This window comes from Juglans microcarpa x Juglans regia, chromosome 5D, assembly GCF_004785595.1.
Source record: "Juglans microcarpa x Juglans regia isolate MS1-56 chromosome 5D, Jm3101_v1.0, whole genome shotgun sequence".
Taxonomy (NCBI): Eukaryota; Viridiplantae; Streptophyta; class Magnoliopsida; order Fagales; family Juglandaceae; genus Juglans; species Juglans microcarpa x Juglans regia.
The window spans coordinates 17,375,045-17,390,867 of NC_054602.1; the positions used below are offsets into that span (position 1 = coordinate 17,375,045).

Here is a 15,823-nt window from a genome sequence, read left to right on the forward strand (position 1 = left end):
TCTAGGTATTATCATTTATCAATATCATTTGTTAAATAGTGTAACTTTGTACTTTAAATTTTATCTTATTTTATTTTTACTTATATTTAAATAATAATTTATAATTGTATTATTGTTATAGTTGCATGGTGGACCCAATTTGGTTGCGAGGTTCCAACGCTTCAAAGGTTTGCTGTTCGAGTACTAAGTCAATGTTGTAGTGCAACTGGATGTGAGAGAAACTGGAGCACATTTGATTTTATTCATTTGAAGAAGAGAAATAGATTAGTGTATAAACGTTTGAATGACTTAATATTTGTTCGTTATAACTTGAAGCTGAGAGGTAAATTTTTTTAATACTAATGTTTTCACTGTTGAAAAATATATAATATTTTCACTTATATTTGATTTTATTTTGACAGGAGTATAAAAAAGGGAAGAGATGCTTTAAATTCAATCAATCTTGAAAACATTGATTTGATGGAAGAATGGGTGGGTGAAGAATCTAAGCTTCTTGATGGAGAAGATTTGGATTGGACAAGTATTGAGGAGCCTTTAGCCTCACTAAATGAGGAAGACAATGATAATGTTGGTATTGATGTTGATGACGGTGATGACGTTGATGAAAATATTTTGATTAATATGTCAAATTCTGATTCTTATTGTCTTTTTTATGAGGATGAGTATCTTTCATGACGTGGTGACGTTAATGATTTTATCATGATAATGTTGGTGTTTATAACTTTATATTAGTTGTAACTTAAAACTTAAGACTTGTATTGAGAAGTATTGAGTTTATGACTTATTTTATTGTTATTTTGGAATATAGTTAATACTTGTATATATATAATTTATTTAGATATAAATTATTTCAAATTAGTATACAAAATAGTACCGTATCTAATACCATATTATCCTGAAATAATATATAAAATAATATTAACATCAAAATATTTTGTTTCAGTACCGTAACCAGTACAGCTTCTGATCCGATATTTAAAACTTTGGTGCAAAATGCTCCCAAAAGCACTTCTATCCGATTAATTCTTTTTCTTTCTTTTATCACAAATATCTTGCAGTTCTCTATACGAAAACAAACCGCGGAACGTGGATTCAGCCACGCTCGGAACGAAGAGTAGCTTCTTCCTTCCGTCACCGCACCCTTCACTCACATACCAACACTAACTCACCGCCCCCGGCAAGCGCATAAAAAATACGGCGACTAGTTTCCGGCGAGCTCAGCTGACAAATAGGAGCTAGGCCCCTCTAGGCAAGGCGCCCTTAAAAGAATTAAGGTAATCTCCATATTTCTCTAACTGAAATCTGGTAATGCCCAACCGAAGTGCTGGAAGGGCCGGACTTGGGGCCTCAGTTCTCGATTATGGGGGTTTTCAGTTCATAAGGTGTTACTGTTATGTCCTCAAACCCTTGGGAATATGGGAAGTGGTTTGTGCCATTTGGGGGCGGGGGCCGGTGTGCGGCCATGGCTCTGGGCGAGGCTGAAACCCCATTGACATGTCTTCAAGTTTGGTCGGTTCAACAAATAGAACCTCATATTTTAATTTGAATTAACGTGAAAAATTCTGGGGGATTGGGTGGGGGGATTTCTGTGTTTTCGAAATGTAATTTTAGGGCGTTTTCTTCTCTCTCAAATTAGGTGAATCGAAGCGATGGGTCGGTCTCGGGCGGTGTTGCATCCTGCGGAGGATGATCCAAATCAAAGGTCCGTATAATTTTGTCCATTTCCTGCAAATTTAAGCTCATTAACTTCCGTCGGTTGTTATAGATCTTAACTTTTCAATGTCAATAACCTAATAACATGAGCCCTTATGTTAAATTTTTTCTTTTTAATTTTCTTGCGAAAGCGTGTTAATTATTATTTGTTAGAAACCAGAAGGAGGCCAACTATTTGATTAAAAGAAAATAATCTTTGTACATATCAGTAGTGATAAACGGTGAAAGAACTATACTTAGCCTCTACTTCTTTCTGTAATTATATTCATTTTTCTTCATAGCGGTCTCACTTGAAACTGTTTTTTCTTCACTTTTAATAGGTCCAAGAGGAAGAGGACTGTTTCCAATGTAGAAACTATGGGGATTACTCCTTCAGGTATTTCTTCTACTAGCATCAAGCCACCAATTAGAGGAAAATGCAAAAAATGAAGAAAAGGCTGCTAGCAGGACTTGGGATGTGGGTGTTTCTTCTTGTTGTTTCTTTTTTATTTTTACGATAATTCTTTTTAACTTTCTTTTTCGCACGAAGGAAGGGAGTGTTGATTGTTGGTCCTTAATGTGCTAGGGGTACTTTATGGGCCACTATATCTGTACTTGCCTATTCCTATGATTAATAAAATTTTGTTTGCCGATCAAAAAAAAAAAAAAAAAAAAAGTTACTGAATAACTCTGGTCTGCATGAATTCTGATGCCTCTTATTTTTCATTTGTATGCTGGTCCTTTCTGTGCTATTTTCAGTTTGTAGATTTAGGCCTAGTCGGCTACTAACTTAATCTCTGACAATGTGGTAGTTGAAGGAATTTCTGAAGGGAAAGTGGCTTTGTACCACTGTAATTATTGCAACAAAGATATTTCGGGGAGGATTCGAATGAAGTGCGTCATGTGCCCAGATTTTGACCTTTGTGTAGAATGTTTTTCTGTTGGAGCTGAAGTTACACCGCACAAGAGCAATCATCCTTATAGGGTTATGGTTAGTACATTTATTCGGCATTAATTCATTTAATTAGTACCATTACATTCCAACTGTGTAGTATGATATCAGATGTTTGTAAGTACTCATATTGGTTGTTATACAATATCTACGTTAATGTTCTTTGTTCTCCTCTTAGTAATCTTTGGGAAAGCACATATAACTTTAGAATACTTGTGGATGTTTGCGTTCAAACCTTTTTTTTATTCAAAACACATTTCTAATTTCAAATTATTGTTTGGTATGTATGATATAGGTTTCTGAAAGCAGGTTTCTAGTTAGACATGCAGCGCATAAATCTAATTATTATGATTCCTTTGTCATCATTCACTGCCAGAATATCCTAAAGTTTGGATAATTTTTTTTCTCTCTTTAAATTATGAACTTTATTGTTTGTTTTGTTTCTTCATAGTCATAACCATGGCTAAAATGAGAAAAGGTTTAGATGGATGAGTAGCAAAATAACGATGCTATAGGTGGAATGCAAGTGCCATCAGAAGGGTTAGTTTAGTGTGAATGGCTCACTCACATTAGATTTTTGAATGAGAGGCATGAGTTTGAGTTTCCATAGTGTGGTGTTAAGACGACAAGACTCATGCTCATTATATTCTTACCCTTCGACTTCTGTCTTTGGTGGAGCCTTAGTCAAGCTATGATTTGGTCTGTCTTAAGAAAGGGGCTATGGAACCTTGCGTTCAACCATGGTAGCAGACTTCAGGATTCATTGGGGGAACCATCTAGGCCCCTCTTGTTGGTGCCTCAGCATGTAAGGATGTTACTATGGCCACAATTAGATAGAGAGTTGTAATCTCTGAATTTCCTTCCTCTGCTCCCCCTTGCCTTTTTTGCTCATTAGTAGTCATTATAAAAATGTTGGAATGCAATTGTGAGAAGTTAATGACAACATTAATTGAAGCTGAAATGCATTCCGTGTTTTAATAAAATTCCTCGTGGCTTTTGATTTATCGGTGAATTTTTCCCCGGATGGAGCAATAGTGTTGAAAAGGATTGTGCTTCAATCCTAACTAGTTTGGATAAGACTTGTTTTTCAATTTTTCCCTTCATCGGCATTCATTCTGCATGTGAAGAAATATTTTGCCCTCTTGATTCCCTGAAGTACTTACATTTCTGTCAAAAGAATAACATTTCTTGTTTAATCAAAACATGTATGTCTTTCTTTATTTATTAACAGCAATTCTCTTATAAAAAAAAAAAAAAAGAACAAAAAACAATTCTATTAGGAATGGGGGCTATTTCATACAAATTGATTAATTACTAGATAGATGATGGAACTTATTTTATATTGTGGTTCTCTATGAAATGAAGCTGGAAATTGGAAATATGGACTACTTTATTTGTTTGCCTTCTTGCCTCAGTTACTATGCATGTATATGCTGATTAGGAGACATTTTTTTTTTCCTGACAGGACAATCTCTCTTTCCCACTTATATGTCCAGACTGGAATACAGATGAAGAGATATTACTTTTGGAGGTAACTTACTGAAAAGTTCATTTTTCATTAGAAGAATTATAGTTTTGATGTATTTATTTTGTAAATGCTACTCCTTATCTTTCATGAATCCAGGTCTTTTCCCTTGATGTTTGGGTGATGAATTTCTTGTTTTTCAGGGCATTGAAATGTATGGATTTGGTAACTGGACTGAAGTTGCTGAACATGTTGGAACAAAAACCAAATCACAATGTATTGACCACTATAATGGCGTATACATGAACTCTCCATGCTTTCCTCTCCCTGTAAGTGTTAACACATGGATACATAAATACGTGATTATACACATAAATACTTACATATATATATTTATGTTTATACAGTTACACAATGTAGGTATATTATGCACTTGAAAATTAAAATGCTTGTAATGTTGTAATTTCTTTACCCAGGACATGTCGCATGTTATGGGTAAGAGTCGGGCGGAGCTCCTTGCTATGGCCAAAGGGCCCGGTGAAGTGAAAAAAGGTCAGTCTGTGTATTATTTCTTCGTCACTTGCTGGCTTGTAGCTCTTAGTTTTAGTTATTTTCAACAGATTTGATTGGTTTAAACTGGTTTTTCATTTAGGAGACCAAATACCTTATAGTTTGGACAATCCATACTGATTAATTGTTGTCATTGTGCATGCTTATGTGGGATGTGTTTGGCTATTAGTTAAATATTACTTCTATAAGATATTTAACTAAAGATAATATAATTTTTTAAATAATTTAAATATGTTAAATGTCCTAAAGATGTGTAAAATTTTTTAGATTCATTTTTTACCATATACCACAAAAAATAAAGAAAAAAGTTGTGGAATCCATCTTTGTGAACCCTTTTTGGGTAATGTGTTATGTCATTAGATAATGAAGTTAACCTTGTCGCTATATTTTTCTCAGGTTCATTTTTTCTTTAAAAGGAGTGAGTTTCAAAAATTGATTAAATATATAATTTTCCATTTATTAATTTTATTTTTGGATAAAAATTATTTATTTAATTATTTTTCATTTAATAAGTTTAACTTAATTCATATCTATATATATTTTATTTAGAAATACTATAATTTTTTTGATCCGTTATTTGACAATAAATACAATTGGAGGGATGATGCGGCTTTATAGAAATAATTTCCATTTGATAATAATTTTTTTTATAAGTGGCTTCATGGGATAAAATGAGATAGTGGTTGATGTGGCTTCATGAGAGCAATGCTTTTGCTTTGAAAATTATATAGTATATATATTTCTGTTGCTCTATGTAAATGTTACTTCTAGAGCATTGAGCTGGTAATATAACCAATTCACTCTTCTTCTTGGTGATGTGTATATTTTGTGTGCATTCATTCATTGCCTATAACTCATTTTCTTGTCAGTTATAAGATATAATATATTTTTGATAATTAATAAAGTTTATTGATCTTCAAAATTAGGCATAGCCCGAATACACAGGTGTTATACAAGAGAGATGCCTAATTACAGCCTACGAACAAAAAAAGACGCATCCAAGTCACTATTTTTTTTTTGGATAAGTAACAAACTTTATTCATCGAATGAAACTAGGCGAAGCCCATGTACACAAGATGTATACAAATACAAGTCACTAAAATTACCCCCTTCTAATACAATAGTCTTAGCCCAAAGTAACACAGTTTGGAAAAATGAGTCTCTAATCCCCTCCAATGAATGTTCACTATTTTCAAAACATCTCTCATTCCTCTCATTCCATATACACTATATAAGACATAAGGGCAGCATCTTCCAAACATCCACTACTTGACGATTCCCCATGTTCCGCTCCAACAAGCCAATAAGTCCGCCACCTTTTTGGGCGTCACCCAAGCAATGTCCAGCCTTAAGAAGACTTCATCCCATAGAACCTTTGCCACATCGCAATGGAGAAGAAGATGATCCGTCGATTCGCCAATCCTTTTGCACATGAAGCACCAATCCATTATGAAGAAACCACGCTTCCTCAACTTGTCTATGGTCAGGATTTTACCATGAGAGGCCAGCCAACCGAAGAAAGCAACTTTTAGGGGCACTTTGCTCTTCCAAGGGAAATTCTGAGAAGAGTGGGTAGACATAGCCTTATATAAAAACCTAACCGAGAATTTCTTGATCCCGGGGTGTGTCCACAGCAGTTTGTCCTCCACACCATGTTCCAAATTCAGTGCATACCAGTAGAAATTAACCCCTAGCGGTTGGCTCAAATGGTAAAGGCCTTGGGCTTGGGGGTATGCTCCCCCTAGGTCTAAGGTTCAAATCATCTTGGATGCAAACAATCTCTTAGGGCAATCGAACTGGGGGATTACCCAAGGTGCACTTACGGAAAACTCCTTATCGAGAGCCTATGCTCTCCCGGGATTAGTAGGGATGCTGTTCCGGACGCCTGGTGCCAATAAAAAAAAAAAAAGGTGCTTTATAAATCGGAAATGTCTCCTACTTCCCAATCTTGAACTACTCTGGTAAATGACACATTCAACTGTTGCAGGCCATTCGAAGAGTCCATGTAATTAGCAAGAGAGGCTTCCTTATGCAATTCAATTCTGAAAAGAGAAGGAAAAACCTCCTTTAAAGCAGCATCACCACACCAAACATCAACCCAGAATCTAACTCTATTTTCACTCCCTGCCACAAATCTAAAGTTACGAATGAAATCCTCCTAGCCCTTCCTAATAAATTTTTATACACCCACACCCACAAATATATTCTCAATTTTTTCAATCACGCCGTCCTATATTACTTTGGATTTATGAGGAACCCCCAAAGGGAGACCGAGGTACTTCATAGGCAAAGAAGAAACCTTACAAACCAAGACTTCAGCCAAGTTTCCAATATGGTTTACCAAGCCAACCAAAACCAGTTCCGATTTAGAAAAATTCACCTTGAGGCTGGAAGTAGCTTCAAAACAAAGCACGAGAGCTCTCAATGAACAAATTTGATTAGCATCCGGCTCACAAAGAATTAAAGTATTGTTAGCGAAAAGAAGATGAGATTCATTGGTGCTCCCAAAAGAAATACCACCCACTGAAAATCCAGACAAAAAAGACCCATCCACGGCTACCTTTACTATTCTACTCAATACATCCATGACCAAGACAGAGAACAGGAGATAAATGATCTCCTTGTCTCAATCCACGAGAGCTGTTGAAAAAACCCTTGAGAGGGCCATTAACCAACACTGAGAATCTAGCGGTAGTGATGCAGTACTTCATCCAATTGCGCCACCTCTCCCCAAAGCCAAATTTACCAAGAATATAAACCAAGAAGTCCCAGTTAACATGATCAAATTCCTTTTCCATATCTAGTTTGCAAAGGATACCTGGCGTGTTGGATTTAATTCTATTGTCCAAACATTCATTTCCTATTAGTACCAAATCCAGAATCTGCCCCCCTTAATAAAAGCATTTTGAGGCTTTGAAATGATCTTGTCCATGACTGTGCCCATACAGTTGGCGAGAACCTTAGTTATGATCTTATACACTCCACTCACAAGACTTATAGGATGAAAGTCTTTCACCTCCACCGACTCTGCCTTCTTCGGAATGAGGGCTATGATGCATTAAGGTGTTTCTCGAATTTCATATGTGAGTGAAATTTGACAAAAACCTTCATAACATCCTCCTTGAGAATGTCTCAACATACTTGGAAAAATGCTATGGAAAATCCATCTGGTCCCGATGCTTTATTGCTGTCCATTCCTTTTAGCACTTTAATTACCTCTTCCTCTTCAAACATCCTTTCTAACCAGTCAGCACATGATTGATCGATCGTGTGAAATGTCAACCTATCAACCTTAGGCTCCATGGAAATATTTCTGTTAGTAGATTGTCGAAAAACTGCACTGTGATTCTTATTATCGGATCTGTCTAAAAGGACATTTCCATCTGAATGCAGTACCTCAATAGCATTAAACCTTCTATGAGAGTTGGCTACTTTATGAAAAAAGCTGGTGCAATTATCTCCTTCCTTCAGCCAAAGGGCCTGGGAATTTTTCGCCAGGAGGTCTCTTCCATGAGAGTAAGTTTTTCCATATTAGTCACAACAACAATCTTTCTTGTCTTCTCCTCGTCTGCGAGAACCCTGGCAATCTCCTTTTCATCCAAACATGCAAGTTCCTCAAAAAGGATCTTCCTTTGATCGTTGATCTTCCCAAATTCTTCATCATTCCACATTTTCAGGTCTTTCTTCAAGGCTATAAGTTTTCCAGCCAACACAAAACTGGGTGTACCAGAAAAATCATAAGAGGACCACCACATTCTCACTTTCTCCACAAGACCGTCAGCTTTCAACCACATGTTTTCAGATTTAAAATATCTATGTCCCTCATGAAGGCCCCCACAATCAAGCAAAATAGGGAAATGGTCCAAACAAAGTCTCAGGAGTGTCTTTTGGCATATAAATCTGGAAAATGGGCCTCCCAAGACGAGGATACGATGATCTGTCTAGTCTTGACCAGACCCTCCCATTGGACCATGTAAATCTCCCCCCCCCCCCCCCCCCCCCCAAAACCCCCCTGGCCATAAGTAAATCGATGTAGTTAAGTTGGAAAATAAGATCAGAAAATTCTGCCATTGCTGGACTGATACAGGATTCCCCCAACCTCTCACTCGGAAAATGGGCGATATTAAAATCCCCCCCAATACACTATGGCCCATCCCACCAGCTACATAACCCAGCAATCTCCTCCCAAAGGAACCTTTTATTACTGTCTAGATTAGGACCGTATACACCAGCAAAAGACCACTTGTAATCATCATCCACATTTTTAAAGGAGCAAGCCACCAAATTTTCCCCGATATACTCGTCAACTAGATTAACGATTCTCATATCCCACAGCAGAAGAAAACCTCCCGATGGCCCTTTGGAATTAAGATAAACCCAGACCTTGTGAAGGCATCCCCACAATCTTCTAAATATACTTCTATATATGAACTTCAGCTTGGTCTCTTGAAGACATTATATTAGCCTTCCAATTTCTTAGTAAGTTTTTAACATAGAGGCGCTTACCTGGATCATTCAGCCCCTTTACATTCTAAGATAAAATCTTTGGTTTAATTAATTGCAGGTATTCATCCTACCCTTACTCCTTCCTCTACTTGCACTACCTTCCCGAGCTTCATAATTAATAGGGCAAGCTAGTCTTATTAATTCCCTTTCATTTTTGGCATAGGATCTAGCCAAGTGAGGCTGACCCGATTCGATATCGATGAGGAGGGCTTTGAATTGATCTTCAAATCCCTTACACGAAATCCCTACGCATTCCCGTATTTCATCCACCTTTTGGAGGACCCAATCCGACTGTGAATCGGCATGTGGACCTTGCAACATAGAACATAATGGGCTTGGGTCATCCCTTCTCCCTTCCTCAAAGCAGGCAACACCTTCCTCTGGCTCCCTACAAACCAATTGCAGTTCATACTCTTGCATAGACCCCTTATTCGCAGCCTCCAAGATATTCTCAAAAGGGGTAGGGACACCTTCCTCGGCTAGCCTCCAGGATATTCTCATAGCTCCTTCGTTGGATCCATCCTGGTTAGGAACACCAACTAAGGGGCTACCATGACTTGTGACTAGCTAGATGGAACCTTCAAAGACCTGCGACAATCCATTTACGACGGTAGAGCACAGAGAAATCTCGCTTCTAGCAACCTCCATGATAATCTTGCTCGTTGGAATAGGGATCTGCATCGGCGAGTTAGCCGCTGGTGAATCCAGAGAGGGATCCACTCTCGGGTTTGAGGAAGACTCGGGAAGTGGCTTGGTCTGCGGGGGTCGATCGGGGCTGTCATTGAAGAGCCACCTATAGGGTCGTTGGCGTTAGGCGATCCTTTCTGTGTCCGCCCAGAGGGCCCTGACGTTGCGCAAGCTCCTCTGGGCTTCCTTATGGGTTGGGTTGTAGAATCCAGCCCAACCTTGCCTTCATCCAGGCTCACATCGTGAGGCCCATTAGAGTAGCCCATTTCCTTGCTCAGTCCACTTGCCAGTCCAAGGCCCAAGCTCACATCCCTCTTCTCCTTAATGCAGTGTATAACACATTCTATTTTCTCTTGCAAATGCCTCATCTGCGATCTCATGTGCAAAAGTGTACTATGTACGTCAACCTCTGGCATACCGACGTGACTACCACCACCACCTTGCCCCTATTTGTCTGTTGTGCCAGCAGTACGACAATCCTTCCCAAGGCCATTTCTGTTATGATGGCTTACTGTATCTCCTCCCTATGTTGCCACCCCACCATGCCCATGGCCCCTTCTTTGCGTATGTATCGGTGTTGCAACCAACGACTGATTGAGGACATCCTTATACGATTTCGAGTGATTCACCACCGCCATCGGCCTAAAAAATGGCTGCCCTCTATTGCTACCATCCTCTCTTAATGCACCTTCCAGCCTCCTCCATCCCATACCATCTGAAGTAAAATCTCGTCTGCCACCATTTCTATATTCCACTAGTGCCATGTAACGACCATGTGCATTGGAGCATCTCTGCGCTATGAAGCGTCTGGTTCCCTCTCATGTTGTAGCGTAAAAGTCCTTTTTTTCACCCTTCAGGCAGTCCTCCAATGATTTAGCAAACCACTTCACCGTGTTCATCCCCCAACCTCACCTCTTTCACAACCTTTTAACTCTTCTCAGTAATAATCTTGAAACTTCCATTTGTCTTCAACACAAAGAGTTTAGCTTCAATCTACATGTTTCGTGTTTCGGATTCCCCATTATCACACTAATCTCATCTTAAAACTATAATGCTCTGAAAAAATCTCACCGTAAAACTCCACCTACCAGCATCGGAGTTTTAGTTGTACGGAGAGAAAACTCACACATAAGTTTATTATAAGATATTAGTATTATTGTGTGTTAAGGCTGCTTGATTTACCTTTTATTTCCCACAGAAATTCCTAAGATTGGGGAGCTTACGCTGAAAGAAGAGTCTCCATTCTCAGGAAGACTCAGGTATTGGAAACTTCATCGCTCTTTAGTTATTTACAATTTAGGTCTGTGGTTCTCATGTGCTAATTATTTTGATGTTTTTCATCAGTTGTGATGAATCCAAAAAAGGTCTGGCTTGGCATTCCTCATCTAGCTTAACATCAGGTACTCCTCCCATCAATATCTTGAGGGTCACTAGTGATGAGGATATTCTATCCCTGTTTAATTGTCCCGAAAATTTGAATTTATTCAATTTGCTTCATCTCATTCATAATTATGTAAATTAGTCATGTTATTGCTTAATCTCAATTGAAAAAGCAAGCAGTGTTCCCATAAAACTAAAAGCTGAAGTTAAGTAATTTTTAAAAAAAGGAGAAATTCTGAAACGCAACTTTTGAAAATTTGGAGAGAGATACTTTTAGTGCTCTTCAGTGCTATTGTATTTATCTACTCTGTGATCTATACTGCTCCAATACATGACTGTCCATCACTCTGTGGCACAAAATTTCTTGGTTTACGGCGGTGGCATAAATGCTGTGGTTAAATTTGTCCTTGTTAAAGGAAATGGTGGGCAGGGATTGTGTTCTATGTTATTGTGGCTGATAGGATTGGTAGTCTTGTGGAAGATGATCCCTATATGCATCATGTGGTGTTTGTGGCGGGAGCGGAATGGACAGACGTTCGAAGACAAGGAGAGATCGTTGGAGGAACTTATAGATTTATTTTACAGCACACTATGTGTGTGGGCCATTGCTGTTGACTTCAATGGCGTGGACCTACATGATTTTCTTGTCTCTCTAGTGCCTTCTTAGAGAGGCATAGAGCTGTGTTTTTAAGTTGTACTAGGCTAAGCCTATTCTTTGATTAATAAAAGTTTACTTATAAAAAGAAAAAGGATTGGTAGTCTTGTTCTGGATGCAAACAATCTCTAGGGGCCATTGGACGGAGATTTTCCCCTTAAATTACCTGAGGTGCACTTGCAGGAAACTTCTTGATGAGGATTTGTGCACCCTCGGGATTAGTTGGGGCACTGTTCCCAAACACCCGGTGCCAATAAAAAAAAGGATTAGTCTTGCTTGATTTATGGATCTGGATGGTGTTGAGTTTGGATTTGTTGATATTGATGGATGTAAAGACCTACCAAACTGTGCAAAATGAAATCATTAACGTAAAAATTGTATTTGCAATTAATTGATCTAAAATGTGACATTTAGAAAGTTGCGTAATTTGTGTACCGACTTTCCCTCTATATGTTGTTTTGTGCAGTAGGATTTATGATTGACCAAATCTCACACATATTTTAATATTGGCATCAGGAACAGGCACAGGTCTGGATTCAAGCAGTGGTAACACTTTCTCAGGTGTTATAAAGAAGGCCTCCAATAAAGTTCAGACTAAGGATGGGACTAGCACAGAAGGTATGCTTTCTGTATTTGATTATATGTTCCAATCATTTCCCTGTATACTGCTTTGCTTAATGGCAATTCTTGTAATAGATAAGCTTATTGGATACCTTTCTTCAACTGATAATAAAATCTTGTTGATATTTATTCGAGTAATTTGGATGCTAGAGACATTTTCAAGTTTTTGGCCAAAAGTAGATGCATACTTAAGAATTTGACTGTCCCTGAAATAAAGGTCGAGTATGCATCTCCTTCTTGAGTATGCGTGGAAGGTCAAATTCTTGAGTACACATCTACTTTTCGCCAGAAACTTGAAAAGGTCAAACTCTACCTTTTTACATGAAAAAAGGTAGACTGCAAAATGTAGGAGTTTTACTTCGGAATCAGGGTTTTGTTGAAACTTGAGTTCCCCCCAAAAAAAAACTAAGATTTCTTGGATTGATATGTATACCATTTCCATGCAATGGGAAAAAATTACAATTGTAGATTTTGCCATGGCAATGAGTTGGTGAAGAAGATATTTTTTTTTAAGTAAAATTAGTGAAGAAAATATAAAATCTCGTTTTACAAGTGTGCTTAATACATTCTTTTTTCTTAATAATTGTGCAGAATTTCAGGCAGACAGGAGCATTGGAGAGAAAAAGCCTAGGGTTCTGGGGGATGAGGAACCTTCTATGACAGAATTGAGTGGCTATAACTTCAAGAGGCAGGAGTTTGAGATTGAATATGATAATGATGCAGAGCAGGTACTGGCAGATATGGAATTCAGGGATACTGATGGTGATGCTGAGCACGAATTGAAATTACGAGTTCTGCGTATCTACTCGAAAAGGTAACCTTATTTTCAATTCAATGTGCTGATTTCATGAAAGAAACTATTCTTATTCCTAGACAAGACTGATAGTCTATCAATCTATATGTACTAAAAGGAAATAGATCATTTTCCATTAAGTTTTGAATAAATCTATGTAATCTAGCTCATGAAGGAATTGCTTTTGACGTTGTTGAGAGCACCTTGCAGACTCCCAATAGGATACCGTTTCTTTTATTTTGTCTTTTTTGAGGCTAGATGCCAATTAAGTATGATACAACCAACTTGGGGATAGGGTTGCCAATGAGTCATCCTAAGTCAAGTATTAATTGTTTTTTTTTTAGTTTGATTTCTTTAATTTTAGATTGAGTATGAGTTGAGCAGCCTAGAACCGAATTGAGATATACGGTTGAGCTTGTTAGATTAAATATAGAAGAAAGGTCCTTATTCCTTAATCATTCACTTAATAGATGATCCATTCTTTGTCGTGCAACATACTCTGGTAATTCAGAATGATTGTATATTGTGGTGGATGTTGCTGTTTACAGCAGCAAGTTCATTGTCTAGTGGCAGAAACATGTTATGCAATTACACATATCCATTTTTTCATATTGTATGATTTATGTAATCAGCACCAAATCACATGCAGTAGCAGCTCAGCAATGTTGAACCTGGGACTCTGGTTCCTAACATAGCCTAAGTCAGTTAATGTAACCGTACATATTAACATATATCTGTTTTTCATTATTGTTATAACATTTTAAATTTTAGATTTTTTCACATTAAGGTATGTTATGGCTGGAACACATCACTTAGCACATTTTGCCAAATGGGCTGTAGACTTGTTGCTTCTGTGTTGCTGCTGTATGTGAGGTCTAACCGTACATATTAACATATATCTGTTTTTCATTATTGTTATAACATTTGAATTTTTCAGTGCTAGTGAAATATTAATCTATGTTATGGCTGGAAGACATCGCATAGCACATTTTGCCAGATGGGCTGTAGACTTGTTGCTTCTGCATTACTGCTGTATGTGAGGTATTTTTTCTAGAGCTTATTTAAACATATTGTGACTTCTTGACAGGCTTGATGAGAGAAAGCGCAGGAAAGATTTCATACTGGAAAGAAATTTACTTTACCCTGACCCTTTCGAGAAAAGCCTCTCACCTGAAGAGAGGGAGATATGCCGACGTTACAGGGTCTTCATGCGATTCCACTCAAAAGAAGAGCATGATGAGTTGCTTAAGAATATTATTGAGGAACAGCGTATAGTCAAAAGAATACAAGATCTTCAGGTCTGAAAGCTCTCACAATCACTCCATATGCTTTAGTAACTTGATCCTATCAACAACTCCCTCTATATGCTTTAGTTTGGCAACACAAACAAGCCAGCTAAGATCAATTAAGATGCTTCCCCCTGCCACTCCTCTCTCTCTCCTTTTCTTTTTTAGTTATTTTTTTCGTTAGGAAAGTTTGAATCTAGGATATACCTTATCCCCACTTTACCACCTGAGCCATGAACATTTGAGATGCTATTTATTGGATTCTTTAGTTTGTAGCACACATGCTCCTGTCGCTTTGCTTAGTACTTGTGTTCATTGCTAGCTTTGGCTGAAGAAGACGGCTGACCAGCTAGTTATTGGCTAATTATGCAGAAAGCTCGAGCTGCAGGCTGTCGAACAGCTGCCGAGGCAAATAAGTTTCTTGAACAGAAGAGGAATACGGGAGTTGAAGAAAGTGAGCAGGGAGTTAATGAAAGTGCTCAAGGTGCAGGTGGTAAAGTCTTGCAAAGACAAAATCATCTCAAAGTTGAATTTGATGCCAGTCCTCAAGGAGTTCCTAAGGAGTCCCCTCTTCTACATCCCAGTGGCAAGGATACGTCTTCTGCAATGCAAGCTACTTCAAACTCTCTTCAAGAGTGGGACATCACTGGATTTGTAGGAGCGGATTTACTCTCTGAAACTGTAAGAAGGCTGTCCTCAATTTTTTATGCTTTAGCATGGAAAGATAACTTCATCATCTGCACAATCTTTAAACCTATCGGGTTGTCATCATCTCTGTAATTCACTCATAATAATAAAATATATTAACAAGTCAATAAAAAAATAAAAATAAAAAACCATGTGGCAAAGTTATATATACCAAGCTTAACTGAAGATTCTGATTATATTCTTGATATGATATTTGAATGCAGGAGAAACGGCTTTGTGGTGAGATCAGAATACTACCTTCACATTATCTCAACATGCTGCAGATCATCTCACTAGAAATTATGAAGGGCAATGTCACCAAGAAGTCTGATGCCCATAGCTTGTTCAAGGTAGAACCGAGCAAAGTTGATGTAGTGTATGATATGCTTGTGCAAAAGGGGATTGCTCAAGCATGATGACATACCCCATTGTCGTCTTCTGAATAGTAACTTGTACAGTTTTTCCTTTCTAATCAAGAAGTATACCGCTAGTGATATAATAATCACAAGCATGGCCAAGGGGAGTCCTT

General features: G+C 37.9%; 1 protein-coding gene across 3 annotated transcripts; it reads left to right on the forward strand.

Annotated features, from left to right (window-relative positions):
• The first annotated feature begins 1,058 nt into the window (after positions 1 to 1,058).
• Positions 1,059 to 15,793, forward strand: LOC121265202 (transcriptional adapter ADA2-like). Of its 3 annotated transcripts, none has more exons than XM_041168722.1 (14): positions 1,059 to 1,274; positions 1,637 to 1,702; positions 2,034 to 2,089; positions 2,505 to 2,683; positions 4,110 to 4,175; positions 4,313 to 4,438; positions 4,586 to 4,661; positions 11,071 to 11,131; positions 11,217 to 11,272; positions 12,424 to 12,525; positions 13,120 to 13,342; positions 14,409 to 14,619; positions 14,980 to 15,288; positions 15,519 to 15,793. In XM_041168722.1, the coding sequence occupies exons 2-14, from the start codon at positions 1,650 to 1,652 to the stop codon at positions 15,708 to 15,710; spliced, it is 1,710 nt and encodes a 569-aa protein (XP_041024656.1). In that variant the 5' UTR covers positions 1,059 to 1,274; positions 1,637 to 1,649; the 3' UTR covers positions 15,711 to 15,793. The 3 variants fall into 3 exon arrangements, with proteins under 3 accessions (XP_041024656.1, XP_041024657.1, XP_041024658.1); XM_041168723.1 differs by having other exon boundaries at positions 12,430 to 12,525; XM_041168724.1 differs by lacking the exons at positions 1,059 to 1,274; positions 1,637 to 1,702 and having other exon boundaries at positions 2,046 to 2,170.
• The last annotated feature ends 30 nt before the right edge of the window (positions 15,794 to 15,823 follow it).